Below are 14687 nucleotides of genomic sequence, written 5' to 3' on the forward strand. Positions count from 1 at the left end.
ATATATGTATCTCCTTTGACCATCCCTGGGCACATCTCTTCCCCCTATAAAAAGTGATTTCAGGAGAGTTGTATTGACATTGCTGCTCAGACTCATTAGGGCTCTATCAAATTTGAATTTTGAGTAAAATTCAGTGCTACCTCTCGATGCTGTTGTGCAATTCTGGTGACATCATTGACAGTTTTGAAGGGAAGAAAGAGTCTGTCAAGTTTCTGTTCTGATCAGACCATTTTGGGAATGAATTAAATAATTTGGTAAACATCAGCAATAGCTGTCTGACTATATGTCTGCTTAAAAATTCTGTACTGAAATCCAGCCTCTTAAAATAAATATGGACCCATGGGATTTGTTCATTGATTCCCTTTTATTGTTACTTTTATAAAAATTAAATGGTATCATCATGATTTAATGTTAGGGTTTTTTTTAATTATATACTTTTTTGGATTATTTGGTTTTAAAGTCCTCCTTCATTGGAAAAGGCACCTTGTTCCCCAAATTCAAGTCAAATAGAACTGACACCTCAGAGAAAAAAAAGACAGAAATCCATAAAACGACAGTAAGCTAAAATGGAATGTAATTTCAGCATGACAGTTTTATACAGCAAGCCCAGGCTTCGAGGTGATGGTACTCAACAGGAAATAATCATGATAATCAAGTAAAACATTGGTGCATCTACCAGAATCGTGGTATGTATATCTTTATTACAGTTTTCAGAATACATGGATTAACAATGGCCAGGCTGTGATTTCATCAAATTCCTATTTTAAACATTACATACAAACACAGAGCTGTTTAAAAAATAGAAATGCATGAGTTTTGTCACCTTTTTTTTTTTTTTTATCTTTTTTTTTTTCTTTTTTTTTTTTTTTTTTTTTTGGCATCAAGAGTCCTATGACTTCCAAAAGGGAAATCAAATGGTGCATGGTAGCAGACTGAACTGTAAAAGGTTATTTGTTCACATTCTGTGGCATATGTATCACCTCAAACAGTGCTAAAAGCACCCCGAGAACAAACCCTTCTCCTTCCCCAGTGACATCAGGGGGTGCTTGCAGGATGCACAGGCTCACACAGCTCCCTCCCTGGAGCACAAAAGCAGCACTATGACACCTGGAGACACCTGAAGCTGAGGCATTTGGCTGCACCTGCTTTCATTTCTTTCTTTTTTTCTTTAATTCTTTTTTTTTTATTTACATTTCGTGTGCATGCGTGGGCGCGCGCGGAGACGCCGCGGAAGAAGAGGTTTCTCACGATACTTATTTAAAAATGAGTTTAAACTTGCAAATACAGTATGGCACATCAGAGGTTGGGCTGGACACTGCCCAGCACTTGTCCTGCCCCACCTTGCAGCACTTGGAAGGCAAACAGCAAAGCAGAGCTCAGCCAAGCCTTTGCTGAATGGAAAAGAAGCAATTTACACACAGAGGGAAGTTTGCTCCCAACAGAAATATCACCAGCTTGAAATCCTGCCCAACCAGACCCTTCTGAGGCTGGGGAGGACCAAAAAGTCACCCCAAAGTCAGGCTTTGCCCGAGGGGTGAAAACGCTGCAAAGTTTCCTTAACAAAAGCTATAGGAGGATTTCCAGAGCCAAACCCAAAACTCAGCCAGATTCTCAGAGTTTGGTGTGTCGTGGGATGAATTTAAAGTAGGTTGCTAATGGATTGTGGTTTGGATAGAAACCGTGAAAATATTGTGTTTTTTACAGCATTTGTCTGAGGTAGTACATATACCACACACAAAAATGCAAAAATATACAGATATTCATGATCATTTGCATATTACAGAAGGGAACTACGGGAACGCTCTTGTATCCCAGTTCTCAAGAAGAACAGATCATTTGAGATCACGTTTCTCACACTGACCACAGCCAGCTAAAACCACAACAAAAGGCAAAATTCCTGGGAAGGTCCCTGGAGCTGTTTGCCAGCGCCCTCGGAGGCACCGTTCTGGTTTTAGCCAAATAATTTGATTAACACGAACATCAGCGGAGTGCTGGGCCAGGATCCTGCTGCATCACAGACAAACACACGTGACAGCCCGTGTTGCACTGCTTTTCTCAATAAACTGCATAAAACTGGAGCAAAAGGAGCCCGGAGCCTTTCCATTTCTGCTCTGTCCAGCCACAGATATGTATATTTGTACATGATCAAAACCTTTCATTCCCATGACATTTGGAGGTTGAGTTCGATTCATCTCAAAGGTAAAATTATCTTCCTTTTAAATAAACTAAGAAATGTAAACAGTGTAACATCATTTTTTTTTAAAAAAAAAAAAAACAAGAAACCAAAACTCTCTCAGCACTTGTAACTGGTAAAATGTGAATGCAAACAGATGTGCTGGTAAAATTGTTAACGTCATGTCTCAGAGGACAGAGAGTGAAACATAATTAGCAAGAAATTTATGTATGAACCCTCCAGTGATTTTCTTTCTGGGATTACTTTGAATACAAATATAATTTAACTGATATATTTCATTTTTTTATTTTTTTTTAAATTAGAAAATAAGGCAAGTGCATTTCTGAAAAAGGTGCTACTCTTCTACACTTCTAGATAGACATGTGACACCTCTGAAAATTAGATCAATAATAAAAACATTAAAAATATCTGCAATTTAATATAGACTGAAAAACTATCAAAAGACAAAGTGACCAGCATCAATTTCAGAAAATATTTTAGACTTCATAAATACGAGCACCCTATATTTACATAAATTATTTTCTAAACTAGTTTTCCTTTGAAAGACACTTTTGTTCTAACAGATATGTCCATTAAATTATATAAATGTTTCAAATATGAAAAAAATAGTAGTAAAATAGAAGCATCAGATGATGTTGTTATTTTGGATTTGCCTTTTTTTCCTAAGATTTGGTTCTTGAAAATCTGTAGCCAGCTTTCACAGAGCTTTCCAAAAAAAATTATAACCCAGGGAAATGAAAAACTTGTGAACTAATAATTACTGCTATCCTATAAAGATTCTGTGGAGAGCTTTTGAGTTTTCACATATAAAGATTATACCAATACTCGTAAATCCCAGCAAAATGCTAATTTCAAAATCTGAAGTCTAAGACACTATTGATTTATATAGACATTATGAACCTAATCCTTTAAACTGGCTTTGTACATTAAGCACATTTTTGTAACTGTAAATTTAATAGTTCCATTTAAAGAATTCAATGCAAGGCTGATGTTGACCTTGCACAAACAGGATAAAATTCTTTTTAGCTCTTACTGATAAACAAGGAGACAAAATCCTCTTGCATGCTTTTTTTTATCTTATCTTTTTTTTTTTTTTTATCTTTCTTTTCCTGAAGTACCATACAACACTTCAGTTTGTTACAAAAACTCCCAAACATTTTAGGGAGAATATTTAGTTAACAGCAAGCATTTCACCAGGCTTCAGTGGTATTCCTATGTTTAGAGCTATGGGCAAACCCCCTGGATTCTTTTTAGACAAGTTTTGAAATAAAACCAAAAATTAAAATTCAACACTAGATTGAAAAGGAGCTGTATCTTCTCTTACAATATGCAGTTTACAATTGTGAGAATTTATCTCAAACTAGTCTGATAGTTTTAAGAGGATCTCACCAGAGAAGCAAAAAGAATCTACTGTACAAAGATGCTTGGCTCAAGCAGTAGTGCAAAGATCCACTGCCCCAAAGTCCCTCCAGAGCAAGCAGTTTGTGCACAGAAACCATGGGACACCTCACCTTCCAAACAGCTTTTACAGACAATAAAAAACCCCCAAGTTCCCCATAACACCAGGCAGTAAAAGCATCCATAATAATTTCATCAATCAGTGATAAGCATCAATAATGTGAGAACAAGTGCCAGCTACCACAGAGCATCCTGATTCTTTAAAAACATCATAGCTCAGCAACTTATGCTGAATTCCACTGGAATTCCACTTCAAATCCTCCATCCCATCCAGGCAAGCAAGGGCCCTTTGGGGCCAGGATGGGGCTGAGCCCAGGCAGGCTGGACACTCCCCTGGGGACAAAGGGGACAGTGGCTCCCCAGGGAGTGCACAACAAACAGGGGCAGCTGCAGTGCAAGGGCCTGGACACAAAACTGGGAGGAACTTCCCAAAAATCAGACTTGGTCACTGCCAGGCAGTGCTCCAGGTAGGAAATGTGCTGCTAGCTGCTAAACTCTCAGCACTAAAATCCACCAGTGGAGACCCCGCTGCGTGTTTTACCTGAGAAACAGAGGGAAAACTCAGAGGCAGCTCTGAAACATTTCATGGTGCAGCTTGTCTCTACAAACCTACACACAGCTATGTTAGCATCATCAAAATAGGACAATCATACTTTCCCCAAATATCTTTATAAAGAATATATAAGTGCACAATTAGAAAAATCCCTCCTTAGATACAATTAAAAACACATTCTGCCCTTGACATCATTTTGGAAAAATCCTATGCTCTGTTTCATTTAATTTTTATTTTTTTTTTTTTTATTATTTTCAGCAGTGATAAGTAACTACACATCATCATATCACCATGTGGATATGTGGTGTATCCTACTGGCAGCTCAAACAGCTGAATCCACCAGGCTTTACACCGAGATAAGGTTTTCAGCAACCTGACTGGGGCTATGTGTTGTTTTTTTATGGTTACAAAAAAGATTCTGATAATGTAGACCAGCTCATCTCTGCATTTATTAACGTACAATTTTATTATTTTTCCTTTCATGTTCAAATCAGAACTGCAAATGGAATCCACAGCTGTACTCTTTCAACAAAACTGTATTTTCTTACCCATATAAAACATAACCTAGAAATCCCCAACTTCTTTCATGTGAGTTGCCAGCTTAAACAAAAAGGGTGGGGAAAAAAAAAGAAAAGAAAGAACATAAGAAAATAAGATATATACCCTACTGTTTAACACTGTTTACAGATCTTGGTAGTTGGGGTAATAAGATACAGTATGTGGATCTTTTTTTAGCAACAGCTTCAAAATTACATATTTTTACACCATCTCATTTAATCAATACCAGTATTCCTTTTTGATCATTGCCAATTTGGATGATAAACTCTTCCCAAAGCACATCCATTTCATTGTAAATAAAACAATTCATTAATTCTTTGGCATCAGAAGAATCATACAGCTGCAATTGCTCCGTTGTGCCGAGAACGAGACCTTTCCAAAGTTACTCGTTTGTTATCTGCAACAAAAAGAGAGGAAAAAAACAAATCACCACAAGATTTGAAACACGGATAATGCAATGTCAAGAGGTTTTCAAACAGCCCTGAAAATCATTCTGAATGATATGTAAATAAGTAAGTAGGAGACTGGATCAGAGAAGTTTCACACTGCAGCTGCCAGACTGAGTTCAAGAGTTCTGCAATCAGCAATAAATTACTTTCTTGATCAGAGAAGCTGGGTGATAAAAGCATTAGGAGAATCCTGAAACACAGTCCCCTTGGAAACAGCACATAATAAATAAAATTTGGGGTAAAAATCTTTCAAATTTTATACATAACTTACGCACAGAATCTCTAGAAAAATACATTTCAAGTGTCATGAGAATGCACTGACCAGTGCAGTGGTGGAAACCTGGCAGATGCTCCAAGTCTAAAAGCCCAAACACCTCTCACTATAATTTGGTACAGAGTTAAAAATAGAACAGTTAAATCAGCCACTTCCTAAGCATTTCCTGATTGTGCAGCGTGAACAACTTCTAGTATAAAATATTACACAGTAATTATTGCAATGAATAATAAATACATCTCTATCCCAGGAAAACAATCACCAAGTACCAGGACACTCCTAAATGCCTTTACAATAAAATTTTAAAGTGATGAATACACACACAAAGGGGCAGAAGATTAACCCCCACTTATTGTTCTGCAGGTTTGCATCTTCCTTTTTGACAATGAGTTCCTGCCATGCAATTTTTTTTTCTTTTTCTTCCTTTTTTTTTTTTTGGTGGCTCCTTCCTTTTGATCTTTTCCCTCATTTTCCCTCACTTCTGTCCCTACACACTGCTGCAGCACCAGGATGTCCCACAAGAGGGCTGGGACTTTTACACAGGGCTGGAATATCATGAAGAAGTTGATGGCTTTTTGGGGCTACCTAAAAACAGAGCCCAGACAGAATTAAGAGAATAAAAAGCAATTTGATTTATTGAAGGGCCTTCAGGTACATTTAGGGCAGACAAAGCCCCACAAGGGCTGCACCCAAAATGGACAACAGGTTTTTACACTTTTATAAATTTGGTCCATTTGCATATTGGGGGTAAATCTTCCAATTCCAGCTCCAGGTAATGAAGTCATTTCCCCCCAGTTTGCTGCCCCCAGCTCCCTTTTGTTCCCATCTCTCAGGGCTGGGGCAGTGAGGTGTCCTTGACTGCCAGGCCTGGAGAGGAATTGCTGTGTCTGCCCAAAGTGGGGAAGCAGCAGCTGGCACTGGGTGTGGAGTTCAGAGTTCTGCACTGAGGAACTGCAGGGTTACAAACACATGGAAAATGGAAATGCTGGAATCCTGAGGCATCAGAGTCACTTCAGAAGCAAAACACGTGCCAGGAACACCGCAGACACTCAGGTTTTCCTGGCTTTTCCCAAAGATTGAGCTGTCCCTGCCCAGCCAGCCCAGCCCAGCCCGTGTCCTGGCAGTGCCATGCTGAGGGCTGGGCACAGAGCTGGGCTCCACAGCTCCTCTGGGGATGCAAACACGGTCTGAGCTGGGTTTTGGCTGCAGTGGAGCACCAGGGGAAAGGCTGGAGCAGGGGAAGGATCCAGCAGTGGCTGTGAACACCTGCAGTGCCAAGAGACTGCAGCCAGGCTCTGTCCAGCCGTGTCCAGCTGGCAGCAGGCACAACACAGGACACCAGAGAGCAGCAGGAAACTCCTCCAGACTCTGGAGGGCACTGGGCACTGCCCCAGGAGGTGTCTCCATCCTCCATCCTCCATCCTCCATCCTCCATCCTCCATCCCAGCCCTGGACAAGCTCCAGGGACCAGGCGGGGTGGCCAAGGTGAGCTCCAGAGTTCCTCCAACCTCAGCCACTGCTCTAACCCAGAAATGGGCCAGACAATGAAATAAGACAAAGAAAGGCATCTCTGCCATCTGTTTTATGGACAGAGAGCAGAGGCTGCCCGTGGAGACTGCAAAAAGTCAGCCTCGGCCTGCTCAGTGCGAGTGTCTCCAATGCTGTGGGGAATTAACGGCTCCTTTAGCAAGATTATTAGTTCTTTTTATAGTTCTGCCTTGCCTCCTTTTCCTAATGAATCTAGCCATGCATAAAGTATTCAAATTACCCTAAGTCAATCTGTTTTGCACGGGAATAAATCTCCACACTGGTTGCAGTGTCACTAAGTGCTGGCAATTAAAGCACAAAGGAAGGGAAGTCATCAACTCCAATGCGCTGCTGCTCCAAGAGCAGAGAGGAGCGATACCTGCTCTCAGTGGCCTCCAAGTGCTTCAAACCCAACTCTACGAGTTAAAAACACATCAAGAGAGTCTAAAAACTGTTGATTTTCTTTTTTTTTTTTTTTTTGTTTTTTTTTTTCAGATTTTCTCCTTTCTTTTTTTTTTTTTCCATCATGGTAGAGATAAACATTTTCTGCAAGTGACAGCTCAGTTCAGCTTCTCCTGTAATTGCAAAGCTGGGTTGGGACTTTAGGAAAACACAAAACCACAAAACAAAATTGTAAAAAAATATATATATTTAAAAAAAAATATATAAAAAATTATATATAGAATTTCAGGTAATAACAAAGTACTTTCTTAATAAATACATGTTAAGTTAAAGCAAAGGGTTTGATATTAGATATGAAACTGGATTGGGCTGGCATTTCAGTTAGCTGAGCAAGAATTTTGAAAAATCATTACATTTCTATCACTTGCAACATGAACATTCAGTTATCTCCAACATCTGTATTTACCTTTTTTATTTAACAGACCATATTGAATAAAACATAGAGCAAGTCTGGCTCATAAACATGACTGACTATTCTGGCATAAAATTAACTATAACATCAATAAATGGTGAAACTATTCCCTTTTATTATGGGGGCATGGAGAGGGAAAACAAAAGTAAGTTAAAAGGAGTTGAAATGAAATAAAAAATGATTGCCCAAAGGTTCAGGTGCACCTTGAGAACACACAAACATGACTAGAAAACCTGATCACAGGTTCTGTGTGTAGCAGCCAGCCCTTCCAGGTAACCCCACCTTCAGGAAGAGAGTTTTATTTCTCATTTAAATCTTAGAATTTTATTTCTCACTTTAATCTTAGAAGTCCCTTTCTTTTAAAAGCGAGGTGCACCCACTCTGCTCCCATTACAGACATTATAATCTATCTCAGGAGTGAACACACAGCCTTAAAAGTGGCCTCTCAATCTGCTGAAAGGATCTTTCTCAGAGCAGTGAAAGGTAGAACGGTGAAGGATTAAAACGGGAAACAAAGCAGATTTTTATATCACAAAATAATCTTCATCTTTTAGCTAGCTGGATCAAATGAAAATGAAGTAAATATAAAATTAAATGCTGAGGAATTGGTACACATAACCCTGGAATGCAGTGGTGACCATGCAAAAAACCAGATGGATGTTGGTATAAAAACAATTCCTTGTTAAGTCTTCTTGCGCTCAGCATAGTACCAAGATGGGAATAAACCCTGCAAAATCTATTTTTCCTTTCCTTAATGCTCCTTCATTAACTCTGTTATTAAAAGAGAAGTCTCAATGGCTGCCACAGATTTATTAACTCAGTAGCTTGTTATCAACACAGAACTCAGTTATATGAGGAGAAAAATAAATGGTACTTTGCAGAACTGCACTACTAAGATTAAGTGACTTTTTCATTTCATTTTCTCCTTATCCACTCTTCCAGGTAGTAACTTTATGCTCTCCTAATTATAAACCCTATTTTTTATGAGCAATCAATGCTAGTAATAATATAGATGTTGTGCAGTCCAATGGACTGGTCATGACACCCAGATATCTGATAATGGAACAGACAGAGTCTATAAAACCATACCTCAAAGGGACCTGATTGGAATTTGCATTACCCTGCAACCAGAAAAAAAAATTCTCTTATATCATTATCTCTCAGCCCTGATATTAAAATTATAAATGTGTTACAAACTGCTTGTAACACCTTGGGCTAGGTACCTCACTTGGCTCCTTTTTCCCTTCCTAAATCTCCTCCCCAAGGTGAAAGAATTGACCTTTCCAGGGCTGACAATAATAATAATAAAAGCTGTTTAATGCTCAGAGAAAGGAGGTACTGGTTTGACTTGCCTTGAAAATGATCACAGCAAGAAGGTAGAACTCTCAGCAGTTAATAAAATATTTAAAATTTCGTCTTTTTGAAATAGTTTTGACTATGCAAAAGAGACAGAAATGCGTGCTGTAAGGGAATTTGTATGGCCCGTGCCTTTGGGAATCAATGAAAGCCTTTACATCAAACATTTATTTCTTCATTCATGTAAAATCTTGTTCACTAGGAAATCCTACTGAAACACATCTTGTTTTCATGAGCAACCAAAGGAAAAATACTCATGCAGTCCCAAGCACTGCAGCAAGTAAAACAGGGAAAACAGTCAGAAAAGCAAGACAATTTCCTACAGGTATGGAATGGTTATGGAAAAAATGAGGGAACTGCTCATTAAAGGAGGTTTTAAATGGATAAAGTATCACAATGGATTCCAAGGATCACACACTTCATCTGTAATAATGATTCAGTTGGCATTTACTCTATAGAAAAAAGGTGAAAACCTGAATTTTTCTTTACAAGCACCACTTTTTTCTGATCAGGATGAGTAAATATTTCCTAGTGTCACTGGTTAAAATTGTGACAAGTTTGGTTAAATTCAATTCACTTGAGCCTGGGCAGCCTCCAGTTTTCTCCTCAAGCTGCCCAAGCACAGGGAAAACTGAAGCCAACTTAACATTTCCTGTAACAGCACATTACCAACTGCTTGAAGGAACAACCCAAGCCAAAAATAACAAAAATATAATAATTATAATTATTATAATAATAGCAAGATTTATTGTTATTGTTTTTATTTTATTATTTTTATTAGGAAACTAATATATTATTAGGAAACTAATAAAAATAACTATTATTATACGTATTATTACAATAATAATGTAGTATTATATATTATATATTATATATTATATATTATATATTATATATTATTACATATTATATATTATATATAATATATTATAATATATCATATATCATATATCATATAGTATATAGTATATAGTATATATTATATATTATATATTATATAGTATATAGTATATAGTATATATTATATAGTATATATTATATAGTATATATTATATAGTATATTATAATTTATATTATATAATATTATTATTATTATAATAAATTCCTAATAACTGCAGGCACCTTCATCACCTTTAGCTTCCCCACCACGAAAGGTAAATTTTTTTAAAAATTAAAAAAATTTGAAAAAATTAAATAAATAAAATTAAATAAAAAATTAAATGGAATTGCTAGAACCTGTGGCAGAAGCAGAAGTGATCCAGAGTAAAGCAGCAGGAAATCCATCCCCAGCCAGCTGAGCAGTGCCTGTGGAACTGCCTGGCCTGGCCCTGGGACATTATTGCAGATCCCAGCTGAGAAAAGAGCCAGGAAAGGAAATTAAGAGCATCAAAAGTGCTGTCACTGTCTGGAGCAAAACCCTTTTTGAGAGAAAATGGCTCTCCTAACCTCAATTCTGTTAAGATTCAGTCCATCTCTGTGAGATTTGATTTCAAATTGATCTCTCAGAATGTATGGCCTATAGAGGAAAAAAAAATAGCAATAAGGTAAAAATCAGTTATGGGAGAAATACAGCCAAAATAACGCTGCAGAAAAGGCTCTGAAAAGGCTCTTTTCAAAAGATCCTTATTGCCAAGGGATGAAACAAGCAAATAAAACACTTTTCTAACTGGGTTAAGGGACACTGTGCAGTTAATATGGTTTCTATTAATCTTTAAGTATTTCAACCACTCCTATTTCAACCTAAACATGCCTGAAAAAATCTGAACTCAACCCTTAATAACCATCACACCTGACATTCACCTGGATCTGATGATTTTGTAACCAAAAATGAGAACGGATCAAGAGAGCCAACATTCCTGTTTTCAGCTTTTTTTTTTTGCTAAACAGAATCTCAAATTGTTGACAATCAAAGTTAAATGCCAGCTAAAAAGGTTATTTTAGCATCAGTTTCAAAGAAAACATTGAGATTTCAAGCAAACCCTGGAGCTGTAAGGTCAAACTCTATAAATCCTGGTTTATTTTGGTTTAGGTCAAGACTTTCTTGTGAAAGCTGAGCGATAACCTGGGTTTATAAATGCTATGATCGAGAAACAGGAACTTACCCTTAGGCCAAAAATAAAAAAAAAAAAAGCAAAAGGTTTTTGGTGTTTGTTTTTTTTGCTGTTTTTGTTTTTTAAAGCCCCCAAAAATCAAGATAGCACAGCTGAACACATTAATTATAAAGACATCATTTGCTAAAGATATGTTCCTGCTTACTGGGATATTTACAAATATATCGATCTGAAAGGCGTTGAGGAGGAAGAAATAAGAAATAAGGAGGAAGAAAAAGCACAAAGGAGAACTGCAGCACTTAAAAGGATGTCTCTGAAGGCTGAATGGTTCCTCCTCAGGAAAAAAGCAGGAACACACATCTCCTGAGTTATCTGCAGGAGTCAGGAGCATCGTGTTCTGCTCAAAAATACTTCCTTCAAAGCTGTTCAGTCATTTAAGGAACACCCAGCACCTTCATTTTAAGGTTTCCAGATTATCCCATGTGAACAATTTCTCCTGGAGATGTGTGGCTGTTTGGCTCCTCTTGAACTTGCTAAATAAATTCAATACCCAGCAGTGCTGTAGTACAGAAGCAGGTCTAAAATACAGAGTTAAAGAATTTAAGCCCTGCCACAAAAGAGTTTTACTCAGATTAAAAGGGAACAAAGCCACTTCTAATCTTTGTGCTGCCACTCAGACCCAGCTTGCTGGGCACTGTTAATTGTAGCCTTTGAGTCATAGGAAAATGCAGAACATCAGTAGAAAACCCATTTATTTGTGTCCTGTGTGTTAGACACAAAAAATGCTTTAAAATGGAATAATGAGGGAAGTTTTAATGCTAAATGGCATGTGTGATGACATTTACCAGCTCAGCGCAATCCAGCTGTGACCACAGTCAATACAGCGTGGCAGCACAATAAAAGTCACACTTTTGCAACCAAAATTGAGGATATTGGCCATCTGTATCATAATTCCAATAAAGAAATAAATACTTACCCTATTTAGAGCTGAAGTTTCATATTTGTAGGGTGAAAAATGGATTTGTAAACCCTATTTTCAAGTAGTCAGTTGAAAGGAAATTTCGCTATTGCTTACTCTGGGCCTTAAGATTTCAAAACCGCCCAAAAAACAAAGAAAGAATTGGCCCAATAAGATAAGATTCCTTAAACCTTTAAATGATCTGTTTAATATTTTAATTTGCCTTTGCTTTCTTTGTTAATAGCACCACTTGGGATGTGCAGTGAAAGCTCTTCCACAAGAGCTGCAGTGGAAAAGCCTTAGCAGGAGACAACACATGCCTGCCTCGGGGGTTACAAGACAAATCAATCTATTTTTCTCCTTTCCTCCAAGGGTAATTGGCCTTTAAAATTACAGAGAAAAATAGGTCCTCAAGTCAGTACAATGTGGGCACATATACAGCCATTTTCCATTTCTTTTTCACTTGGAATTCTCAGCTGAGAAGTAAACTTATAAAGGTGGGAAAATAAAAAGAAGATGAAGAGGAACGATTGCATCAGTTCAAATCCCCTCCAATAACAAGCAGCACTGTGACCAGCATTTGAGGCTGGAATTTGCTGAAACCTGCTATGAATAGCTGTCATTTTCCTAGGCAGTATTTTTTTTTATTCTTGATTGTGATAAAATTTTCACGAATTTTTGTGACAGCCTGTAGCAGCGGCATTCATGGGGATTTATCTCAGGATTTAGTCAAACCAAGGAGTTATAATTATTGCTTCGTTTCCCATAAAATCTCACAAAGTAATACTGATTTTTACCTCATTCTTCTGAAATTGCCTTTTTCAAGGAGCAATCATGGCTATGAATATCCCTACAATCCTTCTGCTGTGCTGTACACATAATCACGTATAGACTCACTTTCAGCCTTTGAATACTGTTAAATTGTATACAGTGCATTTAAATTGGCTAATAAATTGTTTGATAGCAGTGAAACTCAGATGATAGTCTTCTTACTTTGCTGAGTGCTATTAAATCTCATTTGCAATACATTAATCATATCCTACTTTTAATAAGAGATTGTCACGTGAAAATATTTCCCTGTGCATAAAGATGAGCAATCAGCTAAGCTACAACTGATATATAAAACCAAGAACAAAGCTGAAAAAAGTCCAAACAACTTAGTGTTTTAAAAACAGAACTAATATTCCCTAGAAACAGCACTGCAAGCACTGAGCTCTTCATGTGGACTCGCTCTCTGGGAGTGTGTGTACAGGTGTAAAGCAATTATTAGATTTGATATCTGAATGAACTCAGGTTCCCATTAGAGCCTGAATGCTTCAATGGCCCTATTATTTTCCTTCCAATGCTCCCAGATCTGATCAACTTAATTATTCTGAGTAGTGAAACATTTAGGGTGTGAATGTACAATTTAAGGCAAATGAGACAAAGGAAAGTACTTCATAAAGCGGCTCCAAGAAAATAATAACACACGTGAGATGATGTGTCAAATCCAGCAAGGTCAGGACTAAGGAACACTAACAAAGAAAAAGAGAGAAATCCTTGGCAAGAAATACATTTATTCAGATTTTTTTTCCCTTGAACCTCTCATTTGTAACCTCTCCTGCACAGTGAAAAGAGTTAGTTATGAATCAGAAGAGTGATACAAGTTTCAGAGAGTAAATTAACTGTCTGAATCAGTACTCAAAGAATCCAAATCTCAAACCACACAGATTCTGATTCTTCTTTCATGACTGCACACACACTTTTAGTAGTTGTCCAAAGGTGAAAGTAGAGCCTCTACCCAGAAACAGCTCACGTCAGGGAGGAGAGAGTGGCTGATGTGGAAGCTGGAAAGGATTGTTGTGTGTGCCTGAGCTGGGAGAGAACTGGCTGACACTTTATCTGAAGCTCAGGGTTATCAACCAATGCAGTGCAGAACCTGGGAAATGTGAAAGCCAAAATTTAAGGCATCAATACACAAAAAGACCAAACTTTAAATTATCTGAAAAACTCATGACCATCGTCCACCTTGGGTGCAGCCTCTGGGAGGTTTGGACTGCCCCAGGCCTTCAATAAATCCCTTTATTCTTTATTCTGTGCTTGGCCTGGCTGGGATCAGCCCAGCTCCACCACATTCCTCTGTCAGCACTGCAGCCACATCCCCTGCACAGCTGCTTTGTCCTCTGCTCACAACCCTGGGCACGCAAAAACAGAGAGAAAAGGAACATTCTTTGCTCCGAAGGAAATGCTTTCACAAAAGGAGTTGGGGAACACTCCTGAAAAGCAGGTATTTCCCACTGGCTCATGTAAACTGGTTTTTCTCCGTACCCAGATAATGGCAGTATTCCTTGTAGCCTGCAAAAGACAGTCTTTCTGTATTTTTTTATGCATCAGAAAAAAAAAATCTCTCTCTATATAAATATACATATATAAAACCCACTCTGCAATAACTTGTA

At 37.8% G+C, this 14687-nt stretch overlaps 1 protein-coding gene across 1 annotated transcript in view; it reads right to left on the reverse strand.

The window, feature by feature from the left end:
* Positions 1 to 557: 557 nt before the first annotated feature.
* The window catches only part of DIAPH2 (diaphanous related formin 2), a 169719-nt gene continuing 155589 nt past the window's right edge, over positions 558 to 14687 (reverse strand). The window contains exon 28 of the mRNA XM_088062749.1: positions 558 to 5160. Within this exon, the coding sequence (XP_087918875.1) occupies positions 5096 to 5160 (65 nt within the window). The 3' untranslated portion in view covers positions 558 to 5095. The remainder of the gene's footprint in view (positions 5161 to 14687) is intronic.

Source organism: Pseudopodoces humilis, chromosome 15, assembly GCF_049639895.1.
Source record: "Pseudopodoces humilis isolate 2021_Gansu_Grassland_sample_001 chromosome 15, ASM4963989v1, whole genome shotgun sequence".
Taxonomy (NCBI): Eukaryota; Metazoa; Chordata; class Aves; order Passeriformes; family Paridae; genus Pseudopodoces; species Pseudopodoces humilis.